Source organism: Gobius niger (genome assembly GCF_951799975.1).
Source record: "Gobius niger genome assembly, chromosome: 4".
NCBI lineage: Eukaryota > Metazoa > Chordata > Actinopteri > Gobiiformes > Gobiidae > Gobius > Gobius niger.
Genome location: NC_136855.1, coordinates 15,373,214 through 15,388,308, shown reverse-complemented (window position 1 = coordinate 15,388,308; position 15,095 = coordinate 15,373,214). Strand labels below are relative to the sequence as shown.

General features: G+C 37.7%; 1 protein-coding gene across 1 annotated transcript in view; it reads left to right on the top strand.

Moving 5' to 3' along the window:
- Window positions 1-1,640: 1,640 nt before the first annotated feature.
- Window positions 1,641-15,095, top strand: part of LOC306962511 (protein diaphanous homolog 3-like) — a 168,888-nt gene continuing 155,433 nt past the window's right edge. Inside the window, exons 1-6 of the mRNA XM_079555660.1 lie at window positions 1,641-1,705; window positions 2,085-2,204; window positions 8,362-8,397; window positions 9,813-9,995; window positions 10,852-10,956; window positions 14,794-14,924. Coding sequence (XP_079411786.1) covers window positions 2,094-2,204; window positions 8,362-8,397; window positions 9,813-9,995; window positions 10,852-10,956; window positions 14,794-14,924 — 566 coding nt within the window. The 5' untranslated portion in view covers window positions 1,641-1,705; window positions 2,085-2,093. The remainder of the gene's footprint in view (window positions 1,706-2,084; window positions 2,205-8,361; window positions 8,398-9,812; window positions 9,996-10,851; window positions 10,957-14,793; window positions 14,925-15,095) is intronic.

Below are 15,095 nucleotides of genomic sequence, written 5' to 3'. Positions count from 1 at the left end.
GCTTGTACAAATGTTATCCTGGTGGGACTCTTGTCTAACAGTTCATATGGTGTTCTGTTGTCCCAGAGGCCTGTAATAATTGTACTGACTAAAATCAAAGAAGTATAGCCTCAGAAGAGAATATGTAGGCTGGCGGCCCATGTGTTGTAGGTTGACCCACCAACCTATTGGATAAAAAAAAGAAAAAGATGTACCCCGTAGCTGTTAGGTTTTAATAAGAAGGTTAATATTGTGTCCTTCTAAAGACTATAGTGGCACTCTACGACAGTCATAGGCAACGTCAGGCCAGGGCCAAAATGCAGTCCTCCAGCATAGAACCTCTGGCCTCAATATTGCCTAAGGGAAGAAACCAGGTAACCCCTGATAGTTCATACATGATGTGGAACACTGGCATTTGAAGAAGTTTAATTTGGGCCACAATTATGAGGTCCAGACCCTGTTTTTTGGAATAGGAAGAAACTTGGCCCCTAGTACCCTACTGTTTCCCAATCAGGTGTACGGGGTCTCCAAGGGGTACTTGAGCACTTAGCAGGGGGTACTTGGAATTATTTCGTATTAAAAAAAGGTGAAACTGAGTAGAATTTCAATGTGAATTTCAAAGGAAAGTTAGTTTTAATTATTTTTTCAGTAAAAGGTTTGATTTTGAGAGTATTTTAGCTTAATTTTGAACACAACACACTGCTAAATACTGTATTATCTCAGTTTCGTTGGTCACTTTGTAATAACATTGGCAAGATCCTCATGGTAGGGGGTGCTCAGACTATAAACCAACGACTCAAGTGGTACGCCAGACAAAAGGTTGGGAACCACTACTCTACAGACTACATAAGCTACAACTGCTTTCATTCCTTGTTTAAGCCTCATGGATCTTATTAGGTTTAGCTTAATAATAATAATTAAAAAAAAAAAAAAAAAAAAATAGTGTGTAAATATACAATCCACTATAAAAAACACAAGTTAACAAACAAAATAAACACAAACATGAATAGAGAATAATGCCAATTTCACTATATTCACTTTATTATTTTCTAAAAGTTTATTTCACCGATTTAATTATAACTCTCCAGATCTCTAATTTGATTCCAAGAAACATTATGGAAAGTTGTTATTTATTTTTTTATTTTTTTTTAATTTTTTTTTCATTAATTTTTTTGTATTATTTATTTACTTTTTTTTTCTTTTTTTCTTTTTCTTTTTTTTTTTAATTTTTCTTTTATTTATTTTTTTATTTATTTTTTCTTTTTTTAATGTAATTTTTAATTTTTATTTTTTAATTTTTAATTTTTAATTTATATATATATATATATTTTATTATTATTATTATGGGAAGTTATGGATTATTTATTATGTTTAATAAATAATTATTATTTATCATTATATATTTATTATTATTTTATTATTATAAGTTTATTATTATGGACATTATGGAAAGTGAACGCAAAGATTCACAGCTGGAACTAAAGCAACCAAACGCTCCTCGGGGATACGCGGGACATCGAATCAAACACATCGAAAGCAACTGCAGCGTGAGCGACAGTCCAGTCGACCAATCAAAACCCGCACTAACAGTAAACAAAGACATCCATCCAGTCAGCGTGTAGTGTCTGTGCGTCGCCGCGCGCCATTGGCCCAATCAAACCCTCAGACGAGACAGCCGTGGTGCGCGGGTCTGTCAAAGTTTTTTCACGGAAAACTTCTGAGACAGGTAAGGACCAAAAACAGCCATAGTATTATATCTGAATAAGCACATCACCGCGGGGATGACTAGACAAACAAATCAGGATGCTTAAGTGTGCTTCGGGGGTGTAGTGGAAACGTCTGCGTGCCGTGCCAGCATATTAATTGGATTAGTGTTGGGTAAAGCCAGCGCTATCAATGGTACTTTTTTTTAGCTAGTTGGCTCAGCAGGTTAGAAGGGGCGCTGGTATGCTTCCCGTTCAGGAAATGGCAGCATATTTAGTCGTATAAATATCAGGCAGCTGACGAAGCTAGGATTAATCGTGACTTATTCAAATGTGCAATTGTCATTTTGCGGTCGGTTTGATTTCTGCAGGAAATTGTGGCTAATGTGTGTCCTCTGTCAGTGAAGCATCATGGATAGCTATGGCCATCGGTTCGACTCATTCGCTGGACGAGAAAAATCTCAAAAGAAGAATGGATCTACTTCGTCCTGTTATGATGAACGGGATCGCAAGCCAAAGTTTGTGAGTAGCATCCCTTGCATATGATTTCCCTATTTCTATATATTTACACAGAGATTGGGGGGGGGGGGGGAAACAGGTAGACTATGACAGTACGTCAGGTGGGACAGAAGGAGTATTAGAAAATAACTGTAATGCTCCGTACAGTGATATACAGACACCCCAAAACGCACTGAAACATATGCAAAGACTACTTCACTGAATCACATGCACTGAGTAAAAAGCATGACTTGCCTGTGGTAAAATTGAAAAGTAAGATGGAAACAAATACAAAAACGGGCATTTTAGTGCATGAATTACACAAGTGCTATTGGTTGCACTCATTTAATTTGCAGTATTTGCTGTATTTTCGCCCCTACCTAACCAGTGTTCAGTCTACTCCAGGGGGTGAACACCTCATGTCCGAGGCTGAGCGGCACAAATGTATTAAATTGATAATGACCGGTCTATGGTGGGTCAAAATAGGTTCACAAACCGAGCATAGCTTCTGTAAAAAGATCTGCGCTGTAAAAGAGCCGTGATTCATATTAACAGCTCTTGGAAAAATCAGCTGGTTGCCCACCATTCACCAAAACATCCGGTGAAAATTGCGGAAATCAACAACAACGCTGATCCTCCCTATAGGGACTGATATTGGTAGACACCACATATAACTGCAATATTCATATTCATTACATAGTTGCATTTTCTTCATAGCCCTGGCCATTGTCCACTGACTGACTTTGTGAACCAAATACTTAAATTTAGCGCTTCAGACCTTAATCCACACACCACCTACTAGACAACAATGAGATTCCCTGTCTGGTAATTGTCTGTAACATAAATACACCGCTAAGATGTAGACTCTCCTTTAGATCCCTGAGGTCCATTAAAGAACAGATGCGCTAAAATTATCCAAACACTAATATAATTTAATGACCAAATAAACTGAATTGGCAAACCTAATAAAGCCAAGTAATAAAATCTGTTAGTTGGACAAAAAACATGTCAATGTCTTGAAAAGAAAATTCAATAACTATTAAAATGTGCTCCTGTCTAAATAAAAAAATCAGTTTGAAGACAACAAACCATGTTTTGACTGTTTTGAATGTAATCATTTCAAGCCTCTTACTTAAAGCCATAGGCAGCCATAAACATAGATGACTCTGTGTGCCACTTTTTTTTTAAATAAAATTGCAGGTGTTATACTCTGACTATAGGGCACAAATGTACTATATGCAATGGGAACTGAAGTTGTTAACTGAAAAGGTAAAAAAAACAAACCCAACAACAAAAAGCTAGTTTGTCAATTTTTGTCAAATTGTACTGGAGTTCTAATCCTGCTAAGAATAAATCACTATGTACAAAACTAGCTATGTGTTCCATTATTCTAAGAAACATAATATTGGAGAAAAGTCACTTCTTTCGCTTAAGAAATACAACAAATTCAAGACTCTCTCCCAAAGAAATATTTTGATTTGATCTGTGGCACTAGACCATAACTTTTTTTTCTCCTGCTTTCCTCTCCTGGCTTTATTCAGATTGTCCTAAGGGGGGCACTACAATACCACGGTTTCAAACGCGGTTTGAAGCTAGATTCAAAAGCTTTAATGCTGCTTCATTCCGCTCAGTGCTGTCTGTCCTTCCGAGCAGTGCAGTATCAAAAGAAGAGAAACACACTAGATATGGTAATGAACATAATGAAATGTGTTAATGTCCTTTTGAGACGCTGCCTTTGGCTCCTATATATAGAGCAAAGGGAAAGATGAGACAGGCTGCCTATTAGCCAAAGCTGCAGGTTATTTAAAGCCCTGAAAATGCTTTATGGTTGCATTAATAATAATACCAGCTCAATGAATCTATCAGAGACTTCAGAGAAGTCTTTTCAAATGTCAAAAAAGCACTTTTTTTTAACTAACATTAGGAAGAGAAAAAAACTTGTTGACTGAAACAGGAGCACTTGCGTCGCCAAGAGTTCACTTTAGTCTAGTGTCCATCCTAACCTAAGTTTTATGCAAGCAAAAATAAATACACTGATTCCGCTGTCCATAGGATTAGAGTTACTCAATTGTATTTGAATATTATGGCCAGGAAACACGGTGTCGGTCATAGGTGAGTGCAGTAACATGGCCACATCTACCATCTCTCGTGAAGCAAAAATAAAATTTACTATGCACTTACTTATTAATTGTGCAGTGAACAAGATGCATAATTATTATAAAACAATGCAGTCAGATCACAACACATGTGTAATTGCTTTCCTCAGACATCTGGGAATTTTGAACTCGCATGACCCTTGGCTACGACCTGTTGGAGGGGGAAACATCAGGCAGCAGCTCAATAGGAAACCATGGCCACACGACTGCAATAGATGCATAAATGCAAAATATCTGGGATAATAACCCAAGCTACAGTGTGATGGAGTGTGAAATAACAATAACAACAACCCCATATGAAGTTGTAGTTGAAGTTTTTCATAAGAAGCAGAGACAGAGCCACAAAACGAGAAACCTGCTATGGTTGGACTAAACACTAAACACTATAAAGCATTATCCTTACTGGTAACTAGAAACAGTTGTCTCTTACATATATATAAGCAGTTTTAAACCTTAACTCCTTTGACTCATTAAATTACTAGTGGATACTTGGAGACATGGAGAGTAGAGGTCTGATGTGACAGAGGCAAATGATGTCAAACAAATGGCCATGTGGAGGTTATATACAATACAACCATCAGCTGTCATTTGAATGTTTTTCTTGAGTGCAAACAACACGTTTCTCTGTTTGTTATTTCTTATCTATCTATCTATTTTTTTCTTCTTTTAGACAAGTGTGTGTGGGGCTATTTGTCAGAGTTAATTGAAGAAGATGTTATCACAGTTTAATTAAATGAACAGGGTGATAACAGAAGGTAAAATGAGTTCAGTGGCACTTACAAATTGCTGTTGTCCGGGGCTTGTCTCCTAGTTTGTCCATTAAAGGATTGGAAATTTTTGCTCTGTGCCAATTGGGAAGATATAATGAGCCATAGTATATTAAAGACACATGTTTTGCTTGCAGCCGTTTAAGTATCTAATGAGAGAAGGGACTGAATTAATATTAGATCGGAAAAGGCAAGTGTCCCCAGTCTCCCCCAAATTAAGTTGCACAGTGAGCCTTTAATTATTGTGTTTCGGCTGCAAAGCCTATCACGTCTACAACAAGAAGAGATAAGAAATGTTGTTTAAGAGGCTTGACTTCAGCAAAAGGACAGCTCTGATAGCCTGTATTATTCAGACAAAAATCTGATAACGTATAACCCTAGGAATTAAGTGAAATCTTGTGTGCAAAATCGGTGAACAAATATTACGTAGCATATCATTGAATATTGTCAGGCCATTGCTCACATTTTAGCTGTTTGAGTTTTGACACATCATCTGTGCTCCTCTAACCCACTTCACTGGATCGTCTTCTTCAATCCAACATATAAGTTGCTCTTAGCTTTAGTGTTTTCAAGGTATCGTGTTTCATGGCAGCTAAAGGCTCCGTACTTTTATTCACTATAGAATTATTCCATACTATATGTCAAATAGTTTCAGTTTAGCCCTTGAGCCACCAAAGTGTCTAATAAACCTAGCCCTCGAATGCTATGCCTAAAGCAGCCCGATGTAGGAAAAATATAATATATCTTTCTGACAAGAAATTTTCATTACAAGAAATTACATTATGATACGACACATGTGATCTGTTCTTCAAAATCAGGATTCAGTTTATGGTGTGCATCTTGAACATGTCCTGGAACATTTGAAAACATCTGAATGAACTGAATTCATGAATCGCATGAACCTCTTTGTAGAAGTCTAAACTACTGTGTGAGGAGGTCAAGGTTTTGCACATACTATATGTGTGATCTATTAAAGTGTTTTTCCATGGTTGCCTCCAATAATTGTTTTTAAATACCAGATACCAATGCCTAATGAGCTCTGCCGATATTTGGGTTGATCTTAACTATTTTATATTAGGCCAAATATGATATGGAATTATCATTTATAACATTTATGTCTATGAGGTGCACTGCTGTGCATCAGAAAAAAAGTTAAAAATAAATAAATAATGTTGATAATGAGTGTTTTCAGGTCATTGTGAATCTCATGTAGTCCAAAGCCTGATGTATTGTTGCCACATAGGTCATTTTGGTTTTGCAATTTTTTTTTCAACTCTACTGATGTTAGGACAAAGTGAATAAGACCGCTTATTCTTTGGGCATCTCTTGTAAAAACCTATTTGTTGCACACTCTAAAGCAGGGGTCTCCAAGTAAATTTCCGTGGGGGCCAAAATATATCGGGAGTGTATTGCCGGGGTCCATAAACAAAAGCTCCATATGTTTTGATTGGGAAAATATACTATTGAGGAAACTTTTTTCAATTAATGAATTATAATGAGCCTGACAGGACTGTAGCCTCGGCTTACACTTGTATTGCACGTAACAAGCCTGTAGTCATTATTCATTCACTCACAACTTGGTAGTGGTAAGCTGCTATTGTAGCCACAGCCGCCCAGACTGTCCATTTATCACGTGGCTATAAGGTGTTGTTTTTATCCTGATCTCTTCTTATGTCAGCGCCCTCTGCTGGACATGTGTGGAATTATTTCCTTTTTGTATTTAAGCTGCCCCCTAGTGGCTGGAGTGAGCATTCTGGTTATTTCTTTAAAAATGCATAACTCCGCACAGGAATGGGCTAGAGACTTAATTTTTTTATTTGACATTCTCAGGAATTTCTCCTCTACAAGTCAGGGTTCGGAATGAATCATCTCGCAGGCTGCCTGTTGGAGACCCCTGCTCTAAAGCAAGGAAACAAATCGAAAGAAAGAAGACACCTTTCTTGCAACTTGCTGAATAGGCTACACAAAGTAACATTCTCAAGATCTGTATAAAAATGCTTCACATTGGCTTGGGAATACTTGTATACTCCACTCTTTTATTATTATGATACTTGTTATCATCTCTTCACACATTCACTGGCTCCCACTGCTCAAAAACCTACGAACCCCCCCCCCCCCCCCCCCCAAGAAAAAATAACCCAAACATAATAGTTCCAACCCTTACTGGCTCTTGTGTTGACAGCCTGGCGTTCTTTGACACATTTGTAATTGCTTCTATTGTTTTTGTGCATGAGGTTGAGTTCAGGTGAGCACTCTGGAAGTCTTATGTTTATGCCATTTGAAAAAATAAATAAAAAAAGAGTTTAAACAAGCAAACAAGACACAGGCAGGACCCAAGTTTAAAGGGACATTAATGCAGGCCGGCTGAACAACACAGCTAATTCTATCTCAGTAATTAGCAAGCTAGCTTTTTTGACAGGTTGACATTATTAACCCTACAATAATTAATTAGACATCGACCTGAATCGCTAATTGGTTTTTGTCCGACCTGCTGTCACTCCTACGATATTAACCTTTCCTTTTATATATATCACTTTCAAAATTTGGGATATTTTTCAAGGCATTTTTGGTGGAATACCAATTAGATCTAATCCGTTTTGCATTTTGACTAATAAGGAACTACAGATGGCAACTTCCCAAGCGGTCTCTGGCAAATGGCAACCCCCCCATAAAAAAAAAAAAAACCTGCTGGAAGAAAAGCCCTAGCACCAAACGCAAGTTGTTTGGCAGAAGATTTTTTCTATGGTGTGCCCAGATAACAATGAGCCAAATGCCAGTCACATCTTTCTGCAGCTAGTTCCTCTTTCCTAATTTGCTGGCAGGCTTTTTGAAGCACTTGTTTGAAAGATATTTTACTTTAATTGGGAAGTTTGTAGTGGAGGCCATAATCATCAGTTCAAGTTAATTTTCTTTACAGCCAGAAGAAATGTCTCTGCTTGTTTTTCAAGTTTTAAATTGGTCTTCATCGATCAATATATATTTCTTTGTCTACCGTAACAGTAAAGTGCTGCAACCACTAATTGAAATTAAAGAGAAAAGCCATTTCAAAGATTTGTTTTTCATAGTTCTCAAGCGTACTTGTTGTTCTGAAAAAAAAACACTATCACAGGACACCATTTCAGTCAAGAATACAACTCGGCTGGTTTGTCACGTAAGATGAGTAACGAACTGTACTGAGGACACATGGATGCATTCAAATATATTGTTTTCAGACCTACTACATGCACTGACATACACTTTTTTTATTTCTCATTTTAGCATTTGCCATTTAAAAAGATGATGGCGGATGATGTGGTAAGAACGATGCCTTCATGGCTTTGTGTATTGTCACTAACAACACAAACAAAACAATTTTGCGATACTGTATAACAAACTTTCATATTTCTTACCAGTGTTATGTTAAATGCATGTTTACATAATGCAATCTTATGAAAGACTGTCATTTAACAATTGTCAAATTTAACAGTTGTCACTCAAATATCCTTTACCGAACACCTAAATCAGCTTCTAAACCTATCAATAACGGTCCAAAGGGCAAACTAACCCAGTGGTTCTCAAACTGCCATATGTACTCATGGGTTAACCTTGGGTTATAATCCAGTTCACTATGTTTAGATTTCCATTGTTGTGGGATTTTCCTGGAAAGTATGAAAACTATATATTTTTAGAAACCCTATGGTATTAGCAATGAGAAGGGCAATGTTATCATTAGCCCTTGTCATTTGGTAAAATTGTGCATTTATAACATTTTCCAGTAGAGTAAATGGGGAGTTCTGGTAATCGCAACGGTAACTCCATGAAAAATATGACAAGGTTTTCATTGACTTTTTTGATTGGAACGACCAAATTAAATGTTCTCCCAAATGTTGTAAATTTCTGCCATACTTTTTTTTGCTCCCCATTTAAATGTTATCGCTAGTATCGCGCCTTTTTATTATTATTTTTTTACATATCCAAGCAAATGGAAACATTGTTTTTCTGATTGCTTATTTAAAGCAGTACTAAGCAACTCATGCCCCTAGAGGCCATAAGCGGCACTGCAGGTGTCGTAGCATGTTGTGTTTTTTTTTTTACTCATTAATTCTCCGTGAGAGTAAATACTACGCTGACAGAAAAGACAAAGGGTCAGAGGGATATTGTACATCCAATTACATAACGGAGATTTTTTTTTTCTCACCCAAACCTGGCTGTAAATACTGTTTAAATGGCGCTAGGAGTTAGCTTTGCCCGTTAGCTTCTTGATTCCATTATTGTGTATTGGTGGCTCCGACCCGGTGGCAGCGACGTTGCAATTGTGGTTTTCTGGCCAGAGACACCGGGGGAGATGAAAGATTTATATTTCATATTATTCATTATATATTACATTATTTTTCAGCTTTAATAAAGTTTTAAAAATGTATGGTTTTGATACTCTCCACAAAAATCCGGCGAAATTACATAGTGAACTGGACTATTAGTTTTTTTTTTTCTGCTGCAGGCATAGTTTACGCCCAGTTTAGACATAATTTAGTACATTCAGGTCTATTTCGAATTTTCACAGCCCTCTGGGGGTTTTGTAAAGTAAAATATTATATGAGGTGGTAATTGGTATGAAAAGTTTCAGAACCACTGCACTAACCTTCATCATTTCTATCTGCATGATATTCTTTTCTTAAACGCACTGTTGTTTTTGCCCATTCTTGATTTGTTTTATGTTTTTCTATTGACAGTTGGACAGGTTTGCGAGCATCCGTATCCCAGGAAGCAAGAAAGAGCGCCCCCCTCTGCCCTCTTCCAAACACAGCTCCAGTGAATGGTCCATCGCTTCATCATCCTCCTTGAATCGCTTCGAGGAGCTTTCGTCAAAAATCACGACTGAAAAAGAGATTCTGGCTCTGTTTGAGAAAATGATGGTATGTCTGTTTTTTTGCGTCACAATAGCTTATTTGCCCAATGCCATAAAGAATGAGTGAACTTTTACCCTTTGCAAATATTACAGAAACTTTTTGGTTTGCTGGATTTTTCTTCCGGCTTTCCCCTGCTGTTTTCCCTCAATTTTAAGGGCATTTCACAGGTCTGGGGTTATTTTCCTGTGCATTTTAGATGACAGAGCACATACACGCCATCGCTTCAGTAGACTTTGAATGCCTGACTGATAATCTGGTGTGAATATTTTCAGTGTTCAAAGTCATTTTAACAGTGGGAAGTATCGTATCTTTTCTCGGGCTCCGCTGAGAAGGGCTCTGGCTGTGAAAAGCTTAAGCAGCAAGAGGGAGCTTAGCTTGCTTTGCAAATATTCAGTTGAAGATTTGAAAGACAAACGCAAGACGCAACTGTCTGTTTGCATCAGCCTCTTTTCTCTTTGTGACCCCGGCTGTACTACGCCTCAGTACAGTGTGGAGTTACATCATGGTTTAGTTTACGTACTTTATTTTTCTTCCCCCTGAAAATACATTTAGCCAGCGATAATACAGAATGGCTAAGTGGGACTTTAACCCTGTCAGACACTATACTTATTATAACAGTTCTTTGTTAGAGGTCTAGTTGTCCAGACATTTTCCGTTGTAGAATACATAATTTCGTTTTCAACCACATAAGTTGGCCAGCATATTTTGATGTGGGGAAATGGTCACTTCCTCAGGCACAAACCAGATGTATTATAAATATAGTTTAATTTTGTATTATTAGTTGAGTGCAGAAGTAGTTTTTTTTTTTGTACATAAATGAAGGCTTGTGATATTCATAAACTGATTTTTTTTCTCTCTTCAGGAGGACATGAACCTGAATGAAGAAAAGAAGACTCCACTGAGAGAGAAGGACCTTCACACAAAGAGGGAAATGGTCATTCAGTACATGGCAACAGCAGCAAAAACTGTGAGTTGTCGAGTGATATTCCTTTTAAATGCCTACCCACTGACGTTTTCATTATTAAACCATCGTATTATATTATATTATATATATGGTCTGTGTGCGTAAGCTCAGTCACGCAAAAAGACCAAAGATGTTGTTAGCATTTAGCCTCTCGTAGCATATTCTATGGTCCCAATTTAGTGACTTTAGGGGCGACCAAGCTCCTGCACGTTTTCCCTATTTAGATACGGTTATTTGAGTAGTTACACCATCCAAGTACAGTTACACAAAATTACACATGTCGATTTTCTAAGTGGATAAAAAGGGGTACTATATTGTAAGGCGTAATAACACCTTAGGAGCACTTCGACGTCCCTGCAGTAATATCTTCAGAATTCTTTGGGAGTGAAGATATTACTGCACTGATGTGAAGTACACCTAAGGTGTTATTACGCCTAGCAATATAGTACCCCTTTTTATCCGCCTAGAAAATCGACATGATTGATTTTGTGTAACTTTACTTGGATTGTGTAACCTCTCATATGACCATACAGGGCATATAGGGCAGGGGTGGCGAAAACCCGGCTCTCGAGCCAAATGCAGATCTTGTCCAATCAGAGTGCGGTTCTTTGCATGACTGGATATGTTTAATACAATGCGGCTCTTTGCAGAAGAATTGGTACATGTTTCCCATAAACAGTCTTTAAGAATCTTGACCAAAAATCCAGCCATAGACTCTTTTTCCCATCACTACAGACATGAATGAGAGTCTGTATATCTCTTTTTTTCAAGGTGGCGTGTAAAAGATGCCTGTGCAGCAGCAACAGTCAGGCAGATCGTGTCACTGGGATCAGCTTCTGTGCTTTTCAGGTTTCTGATTAGCCTACTCTTTATTTGATGAAAGTTGGCCTCATATTCACAGAAAAAGATCAAAATTAGGAAATGGAAAAAAAGCGGAGTTTATATCTAGCATATGATGTGAAGCGCGACATCGTAACGTGGAAATACGCAGTCATTGACTTTTCTTTCACATGTTGTAACTGTAGCAAATGCAGCATTAAACAGAGACATCCTCTAGAGGATCCTGATTAAAGTTTATGAACTTTGTGCAGCCTAGAGTTTGTTCTCTGCACAGTCCAGTCAGGACCAAGCAGCAGGCGCTGTGCGCACAGGCCAGGGGCGAATCAGTGGGGGGGCTCAGTGGGCAGGGCCCCACATACACTCCAACATTAAAAAATTTAAAACATCAAATTCTGTCTCAGTCAGAGTCAACAGCACAAAATGTCAATTTATTTAATATACATTTATTTCAATCTTGGTGAGGAGTAAAACCATTACATCTAAAACTATTATTAAAAAAAAGAGAAAAAGGACAGGCATAAATTTGTAGTTTATTGACGACTGATTGATTGATTAAATATAACGGTCACATTATATTTAATCACAATAAACTACCGCCCCATGATTGTGAATGGTCAGTGCCTTTGTGGCTCTTCACAGGATCAAGGTTGATAATTTCGGCTCTTGGTCTCTGACTAGCTGGCCACCCCTGAAATAGGGGAATCGTGGAAGGGCTTGGTCGCTTCTATCTTCATCCCTGTTTGGCCCCATAGAGGAGAGGAGGAGAGGCTAAATGTTAACATCTTTGGTCTCTTCTTTAGGTAGATATTTATAGTGAATACGTTTTTATGCCAAAGCACCCAGTGGCAAGCCTAAAACATTGTCTGCTCTCTATTTTTTTTAACTAAAATCTTGGCCAAACTGAAGGCCATTGATTTTTGTTCTACCTGGAGTTGAAAACCGCTGACCTGTGTTGTGTGCTTGACACAAAATCACCCTTTTACCTCTCAGTAATGCTATTAGAGGTTCATCTGCTCTGCCCCTTGTTGCTCACAACATGTTGTACAAGCCTGTTTTTATGTCCGCGCACAAAAGACCCACTCCTGAACCAGCAGCACATAGTAAAGCGGCTTATAAGCACAGGGCTGGGCACAAAACACTCTAATATTCTGCCTTTATGCATCTGACAATCCTTAGAGCAATGCAAATTGATATTTTACCATTTTGTTTGTGAGCTTGAGAGAGGTACTATATTGATCTGCCTCCATATTATAGTAATTATGAGCAGGTACAATGGAAAACATTGATCGCCTTGTTACATTTTCTCCTTAAATTTAATGCTCAACAGGAAGCCCCAATGATTAGAAATGTTTTGCTTCTCTGAGCATCTTTTAATTTTTTATTTCTTTTATTTTATAGAACATGAAATTGCCTATAACAAAAATAAAAGTGACTTTGAGACTGAAAGTTTGACAGATTTTCCCTCCCAAATAGATGCTAGAGCATATTCACCTGAGAGCAAATACTGAAATGACTACAGTTCGGGGCTTGACGTGTCAGGGGAGTGACAATCTGGGCACACTTCCATTGTTTTGGCAGACTGCAAGGGTTGGGGATTATTTATTCCTGCCAGCAATGATACAGGCAGATTTCTGAGTCCTTTGATGAATCAAAAACATACCCAATGATATGTGACGTCTTGGCATTAGTGCAGCTGGCTCTTACATGCAGCTCTGTACGCGCCACCCTTGAGCTGAACACACACCGTGGAGTTCCAAAATGTCTTATATGTGCTACAGATACAGTAAGTGCTGAGTTTATAGGCCTAATTCATTTATATTCCACTGCAACTGTCCTGCCTACTGTTGTTCAGTCACCCATGTTGATATTCTTAAACCCTGGATATCTTTCTTAATGCATTACTTGTTAAGGATGCCATCTTGTATTATAAATATTTATGATGAATATTTTGTTTTTAAATATTAATGACAGTGCCTCAATTGAGACCCAATGATACCACACAGAGAACAAGTACTTTGTCTATTGCTGAGTGCTCTTTTTTTTCTCTCTCTGTGGAGCAAATACAGGAGCTACTTGTGCTCTGCGAATGCTTGAGCTGCAATGGCCTTATGTGGAGTACACCTGGACACTTGTTTAGGGACATGATATTTCAACACAAAGTATGAAAATTAATATTATATCCCTCTTTAAACTTTATTTTATGCACTAAATGTTTGTGTTATTTTGTGTCCAACTCAATAGTTTAGTGCAAAGCAGGAAAATGCATCTATTAACAAAAACAGACAAGCAAACTCAAAAAATGCCATAAAAGTTAAGATGTGATTAATCTATGTTTTATATGCATTATTTTTTGCCTCGGGACAGGCAAAAATGATATTGTGGAAGGGAGGATATCATGTTAACTGTTCTATTGATTGGCTTTTTAAGATATGTGTCGAATAGATGGCAGAAAACCACAACAGTAATACAAGTTCTGATCTGTTTTGAACTGAGACCTTTGAGAATACGTTCGTTGGAAAATGTGACATATTGGTGTAAATATTCCAAGTTGAGGGAACTAATTAAGAGACTTGAAATTGTGTCAAATTAAAGAGAACACAAAATAAGCATTCGGGTTTATCTCTAACCCTAGGCTTTAAGTAAGCCTTTTGGTGTCTTTCCAAGGCCCAGAAATGAGGCGACCACAAACATGTCATAATCCTGAAGGCTTAGTGTTCGCTTTCCTAACTTTTACAGAATCTCGTTAAATAAGTAATTCGGACAAGGCATGTGATATGAATATGCAAGTGTGAAGGGGTTTTCAATTTGAATTTGCAGTAAAGCATGCATGAGTATACTTAAATTTGCAAATTTAAGTATTTGACTGTTTAACATGATTCAAAGTATCTCAGGAAGTTCTGTCGTTACCCTCACTTGAACTTTAAAAATATGCTTTGTTTTTTATTTTTCTACTTTTCTCTATGCTCTAAAACAATTTCCGTTGCTTTTCTTTCGTCACAGGGCAGTCTGAGAAGCAGCCATCAGATATCTCCTCAAGAGTTTGTAGCGGAGCTGAAATCGGGGGTGATGGATGAGCGCCTGTTTGCTTGTTTGGACTCACTGCGCGTCTCTCTCACCAGTAACCCTGTCAGGTAAAGACCACCACTACCAAAACTTTCAGCTTTCATCTTTACTGGCTGCTGTCTATTACTAGAACATTGGTGCTTTTCCTGTTTTTCCCATCTCGAAAAGGAAGAAATATAAAGTACAAAAATATGTAACATAATGCACAGAGTAAACAATTTGGGGAAAGCAATAATCTA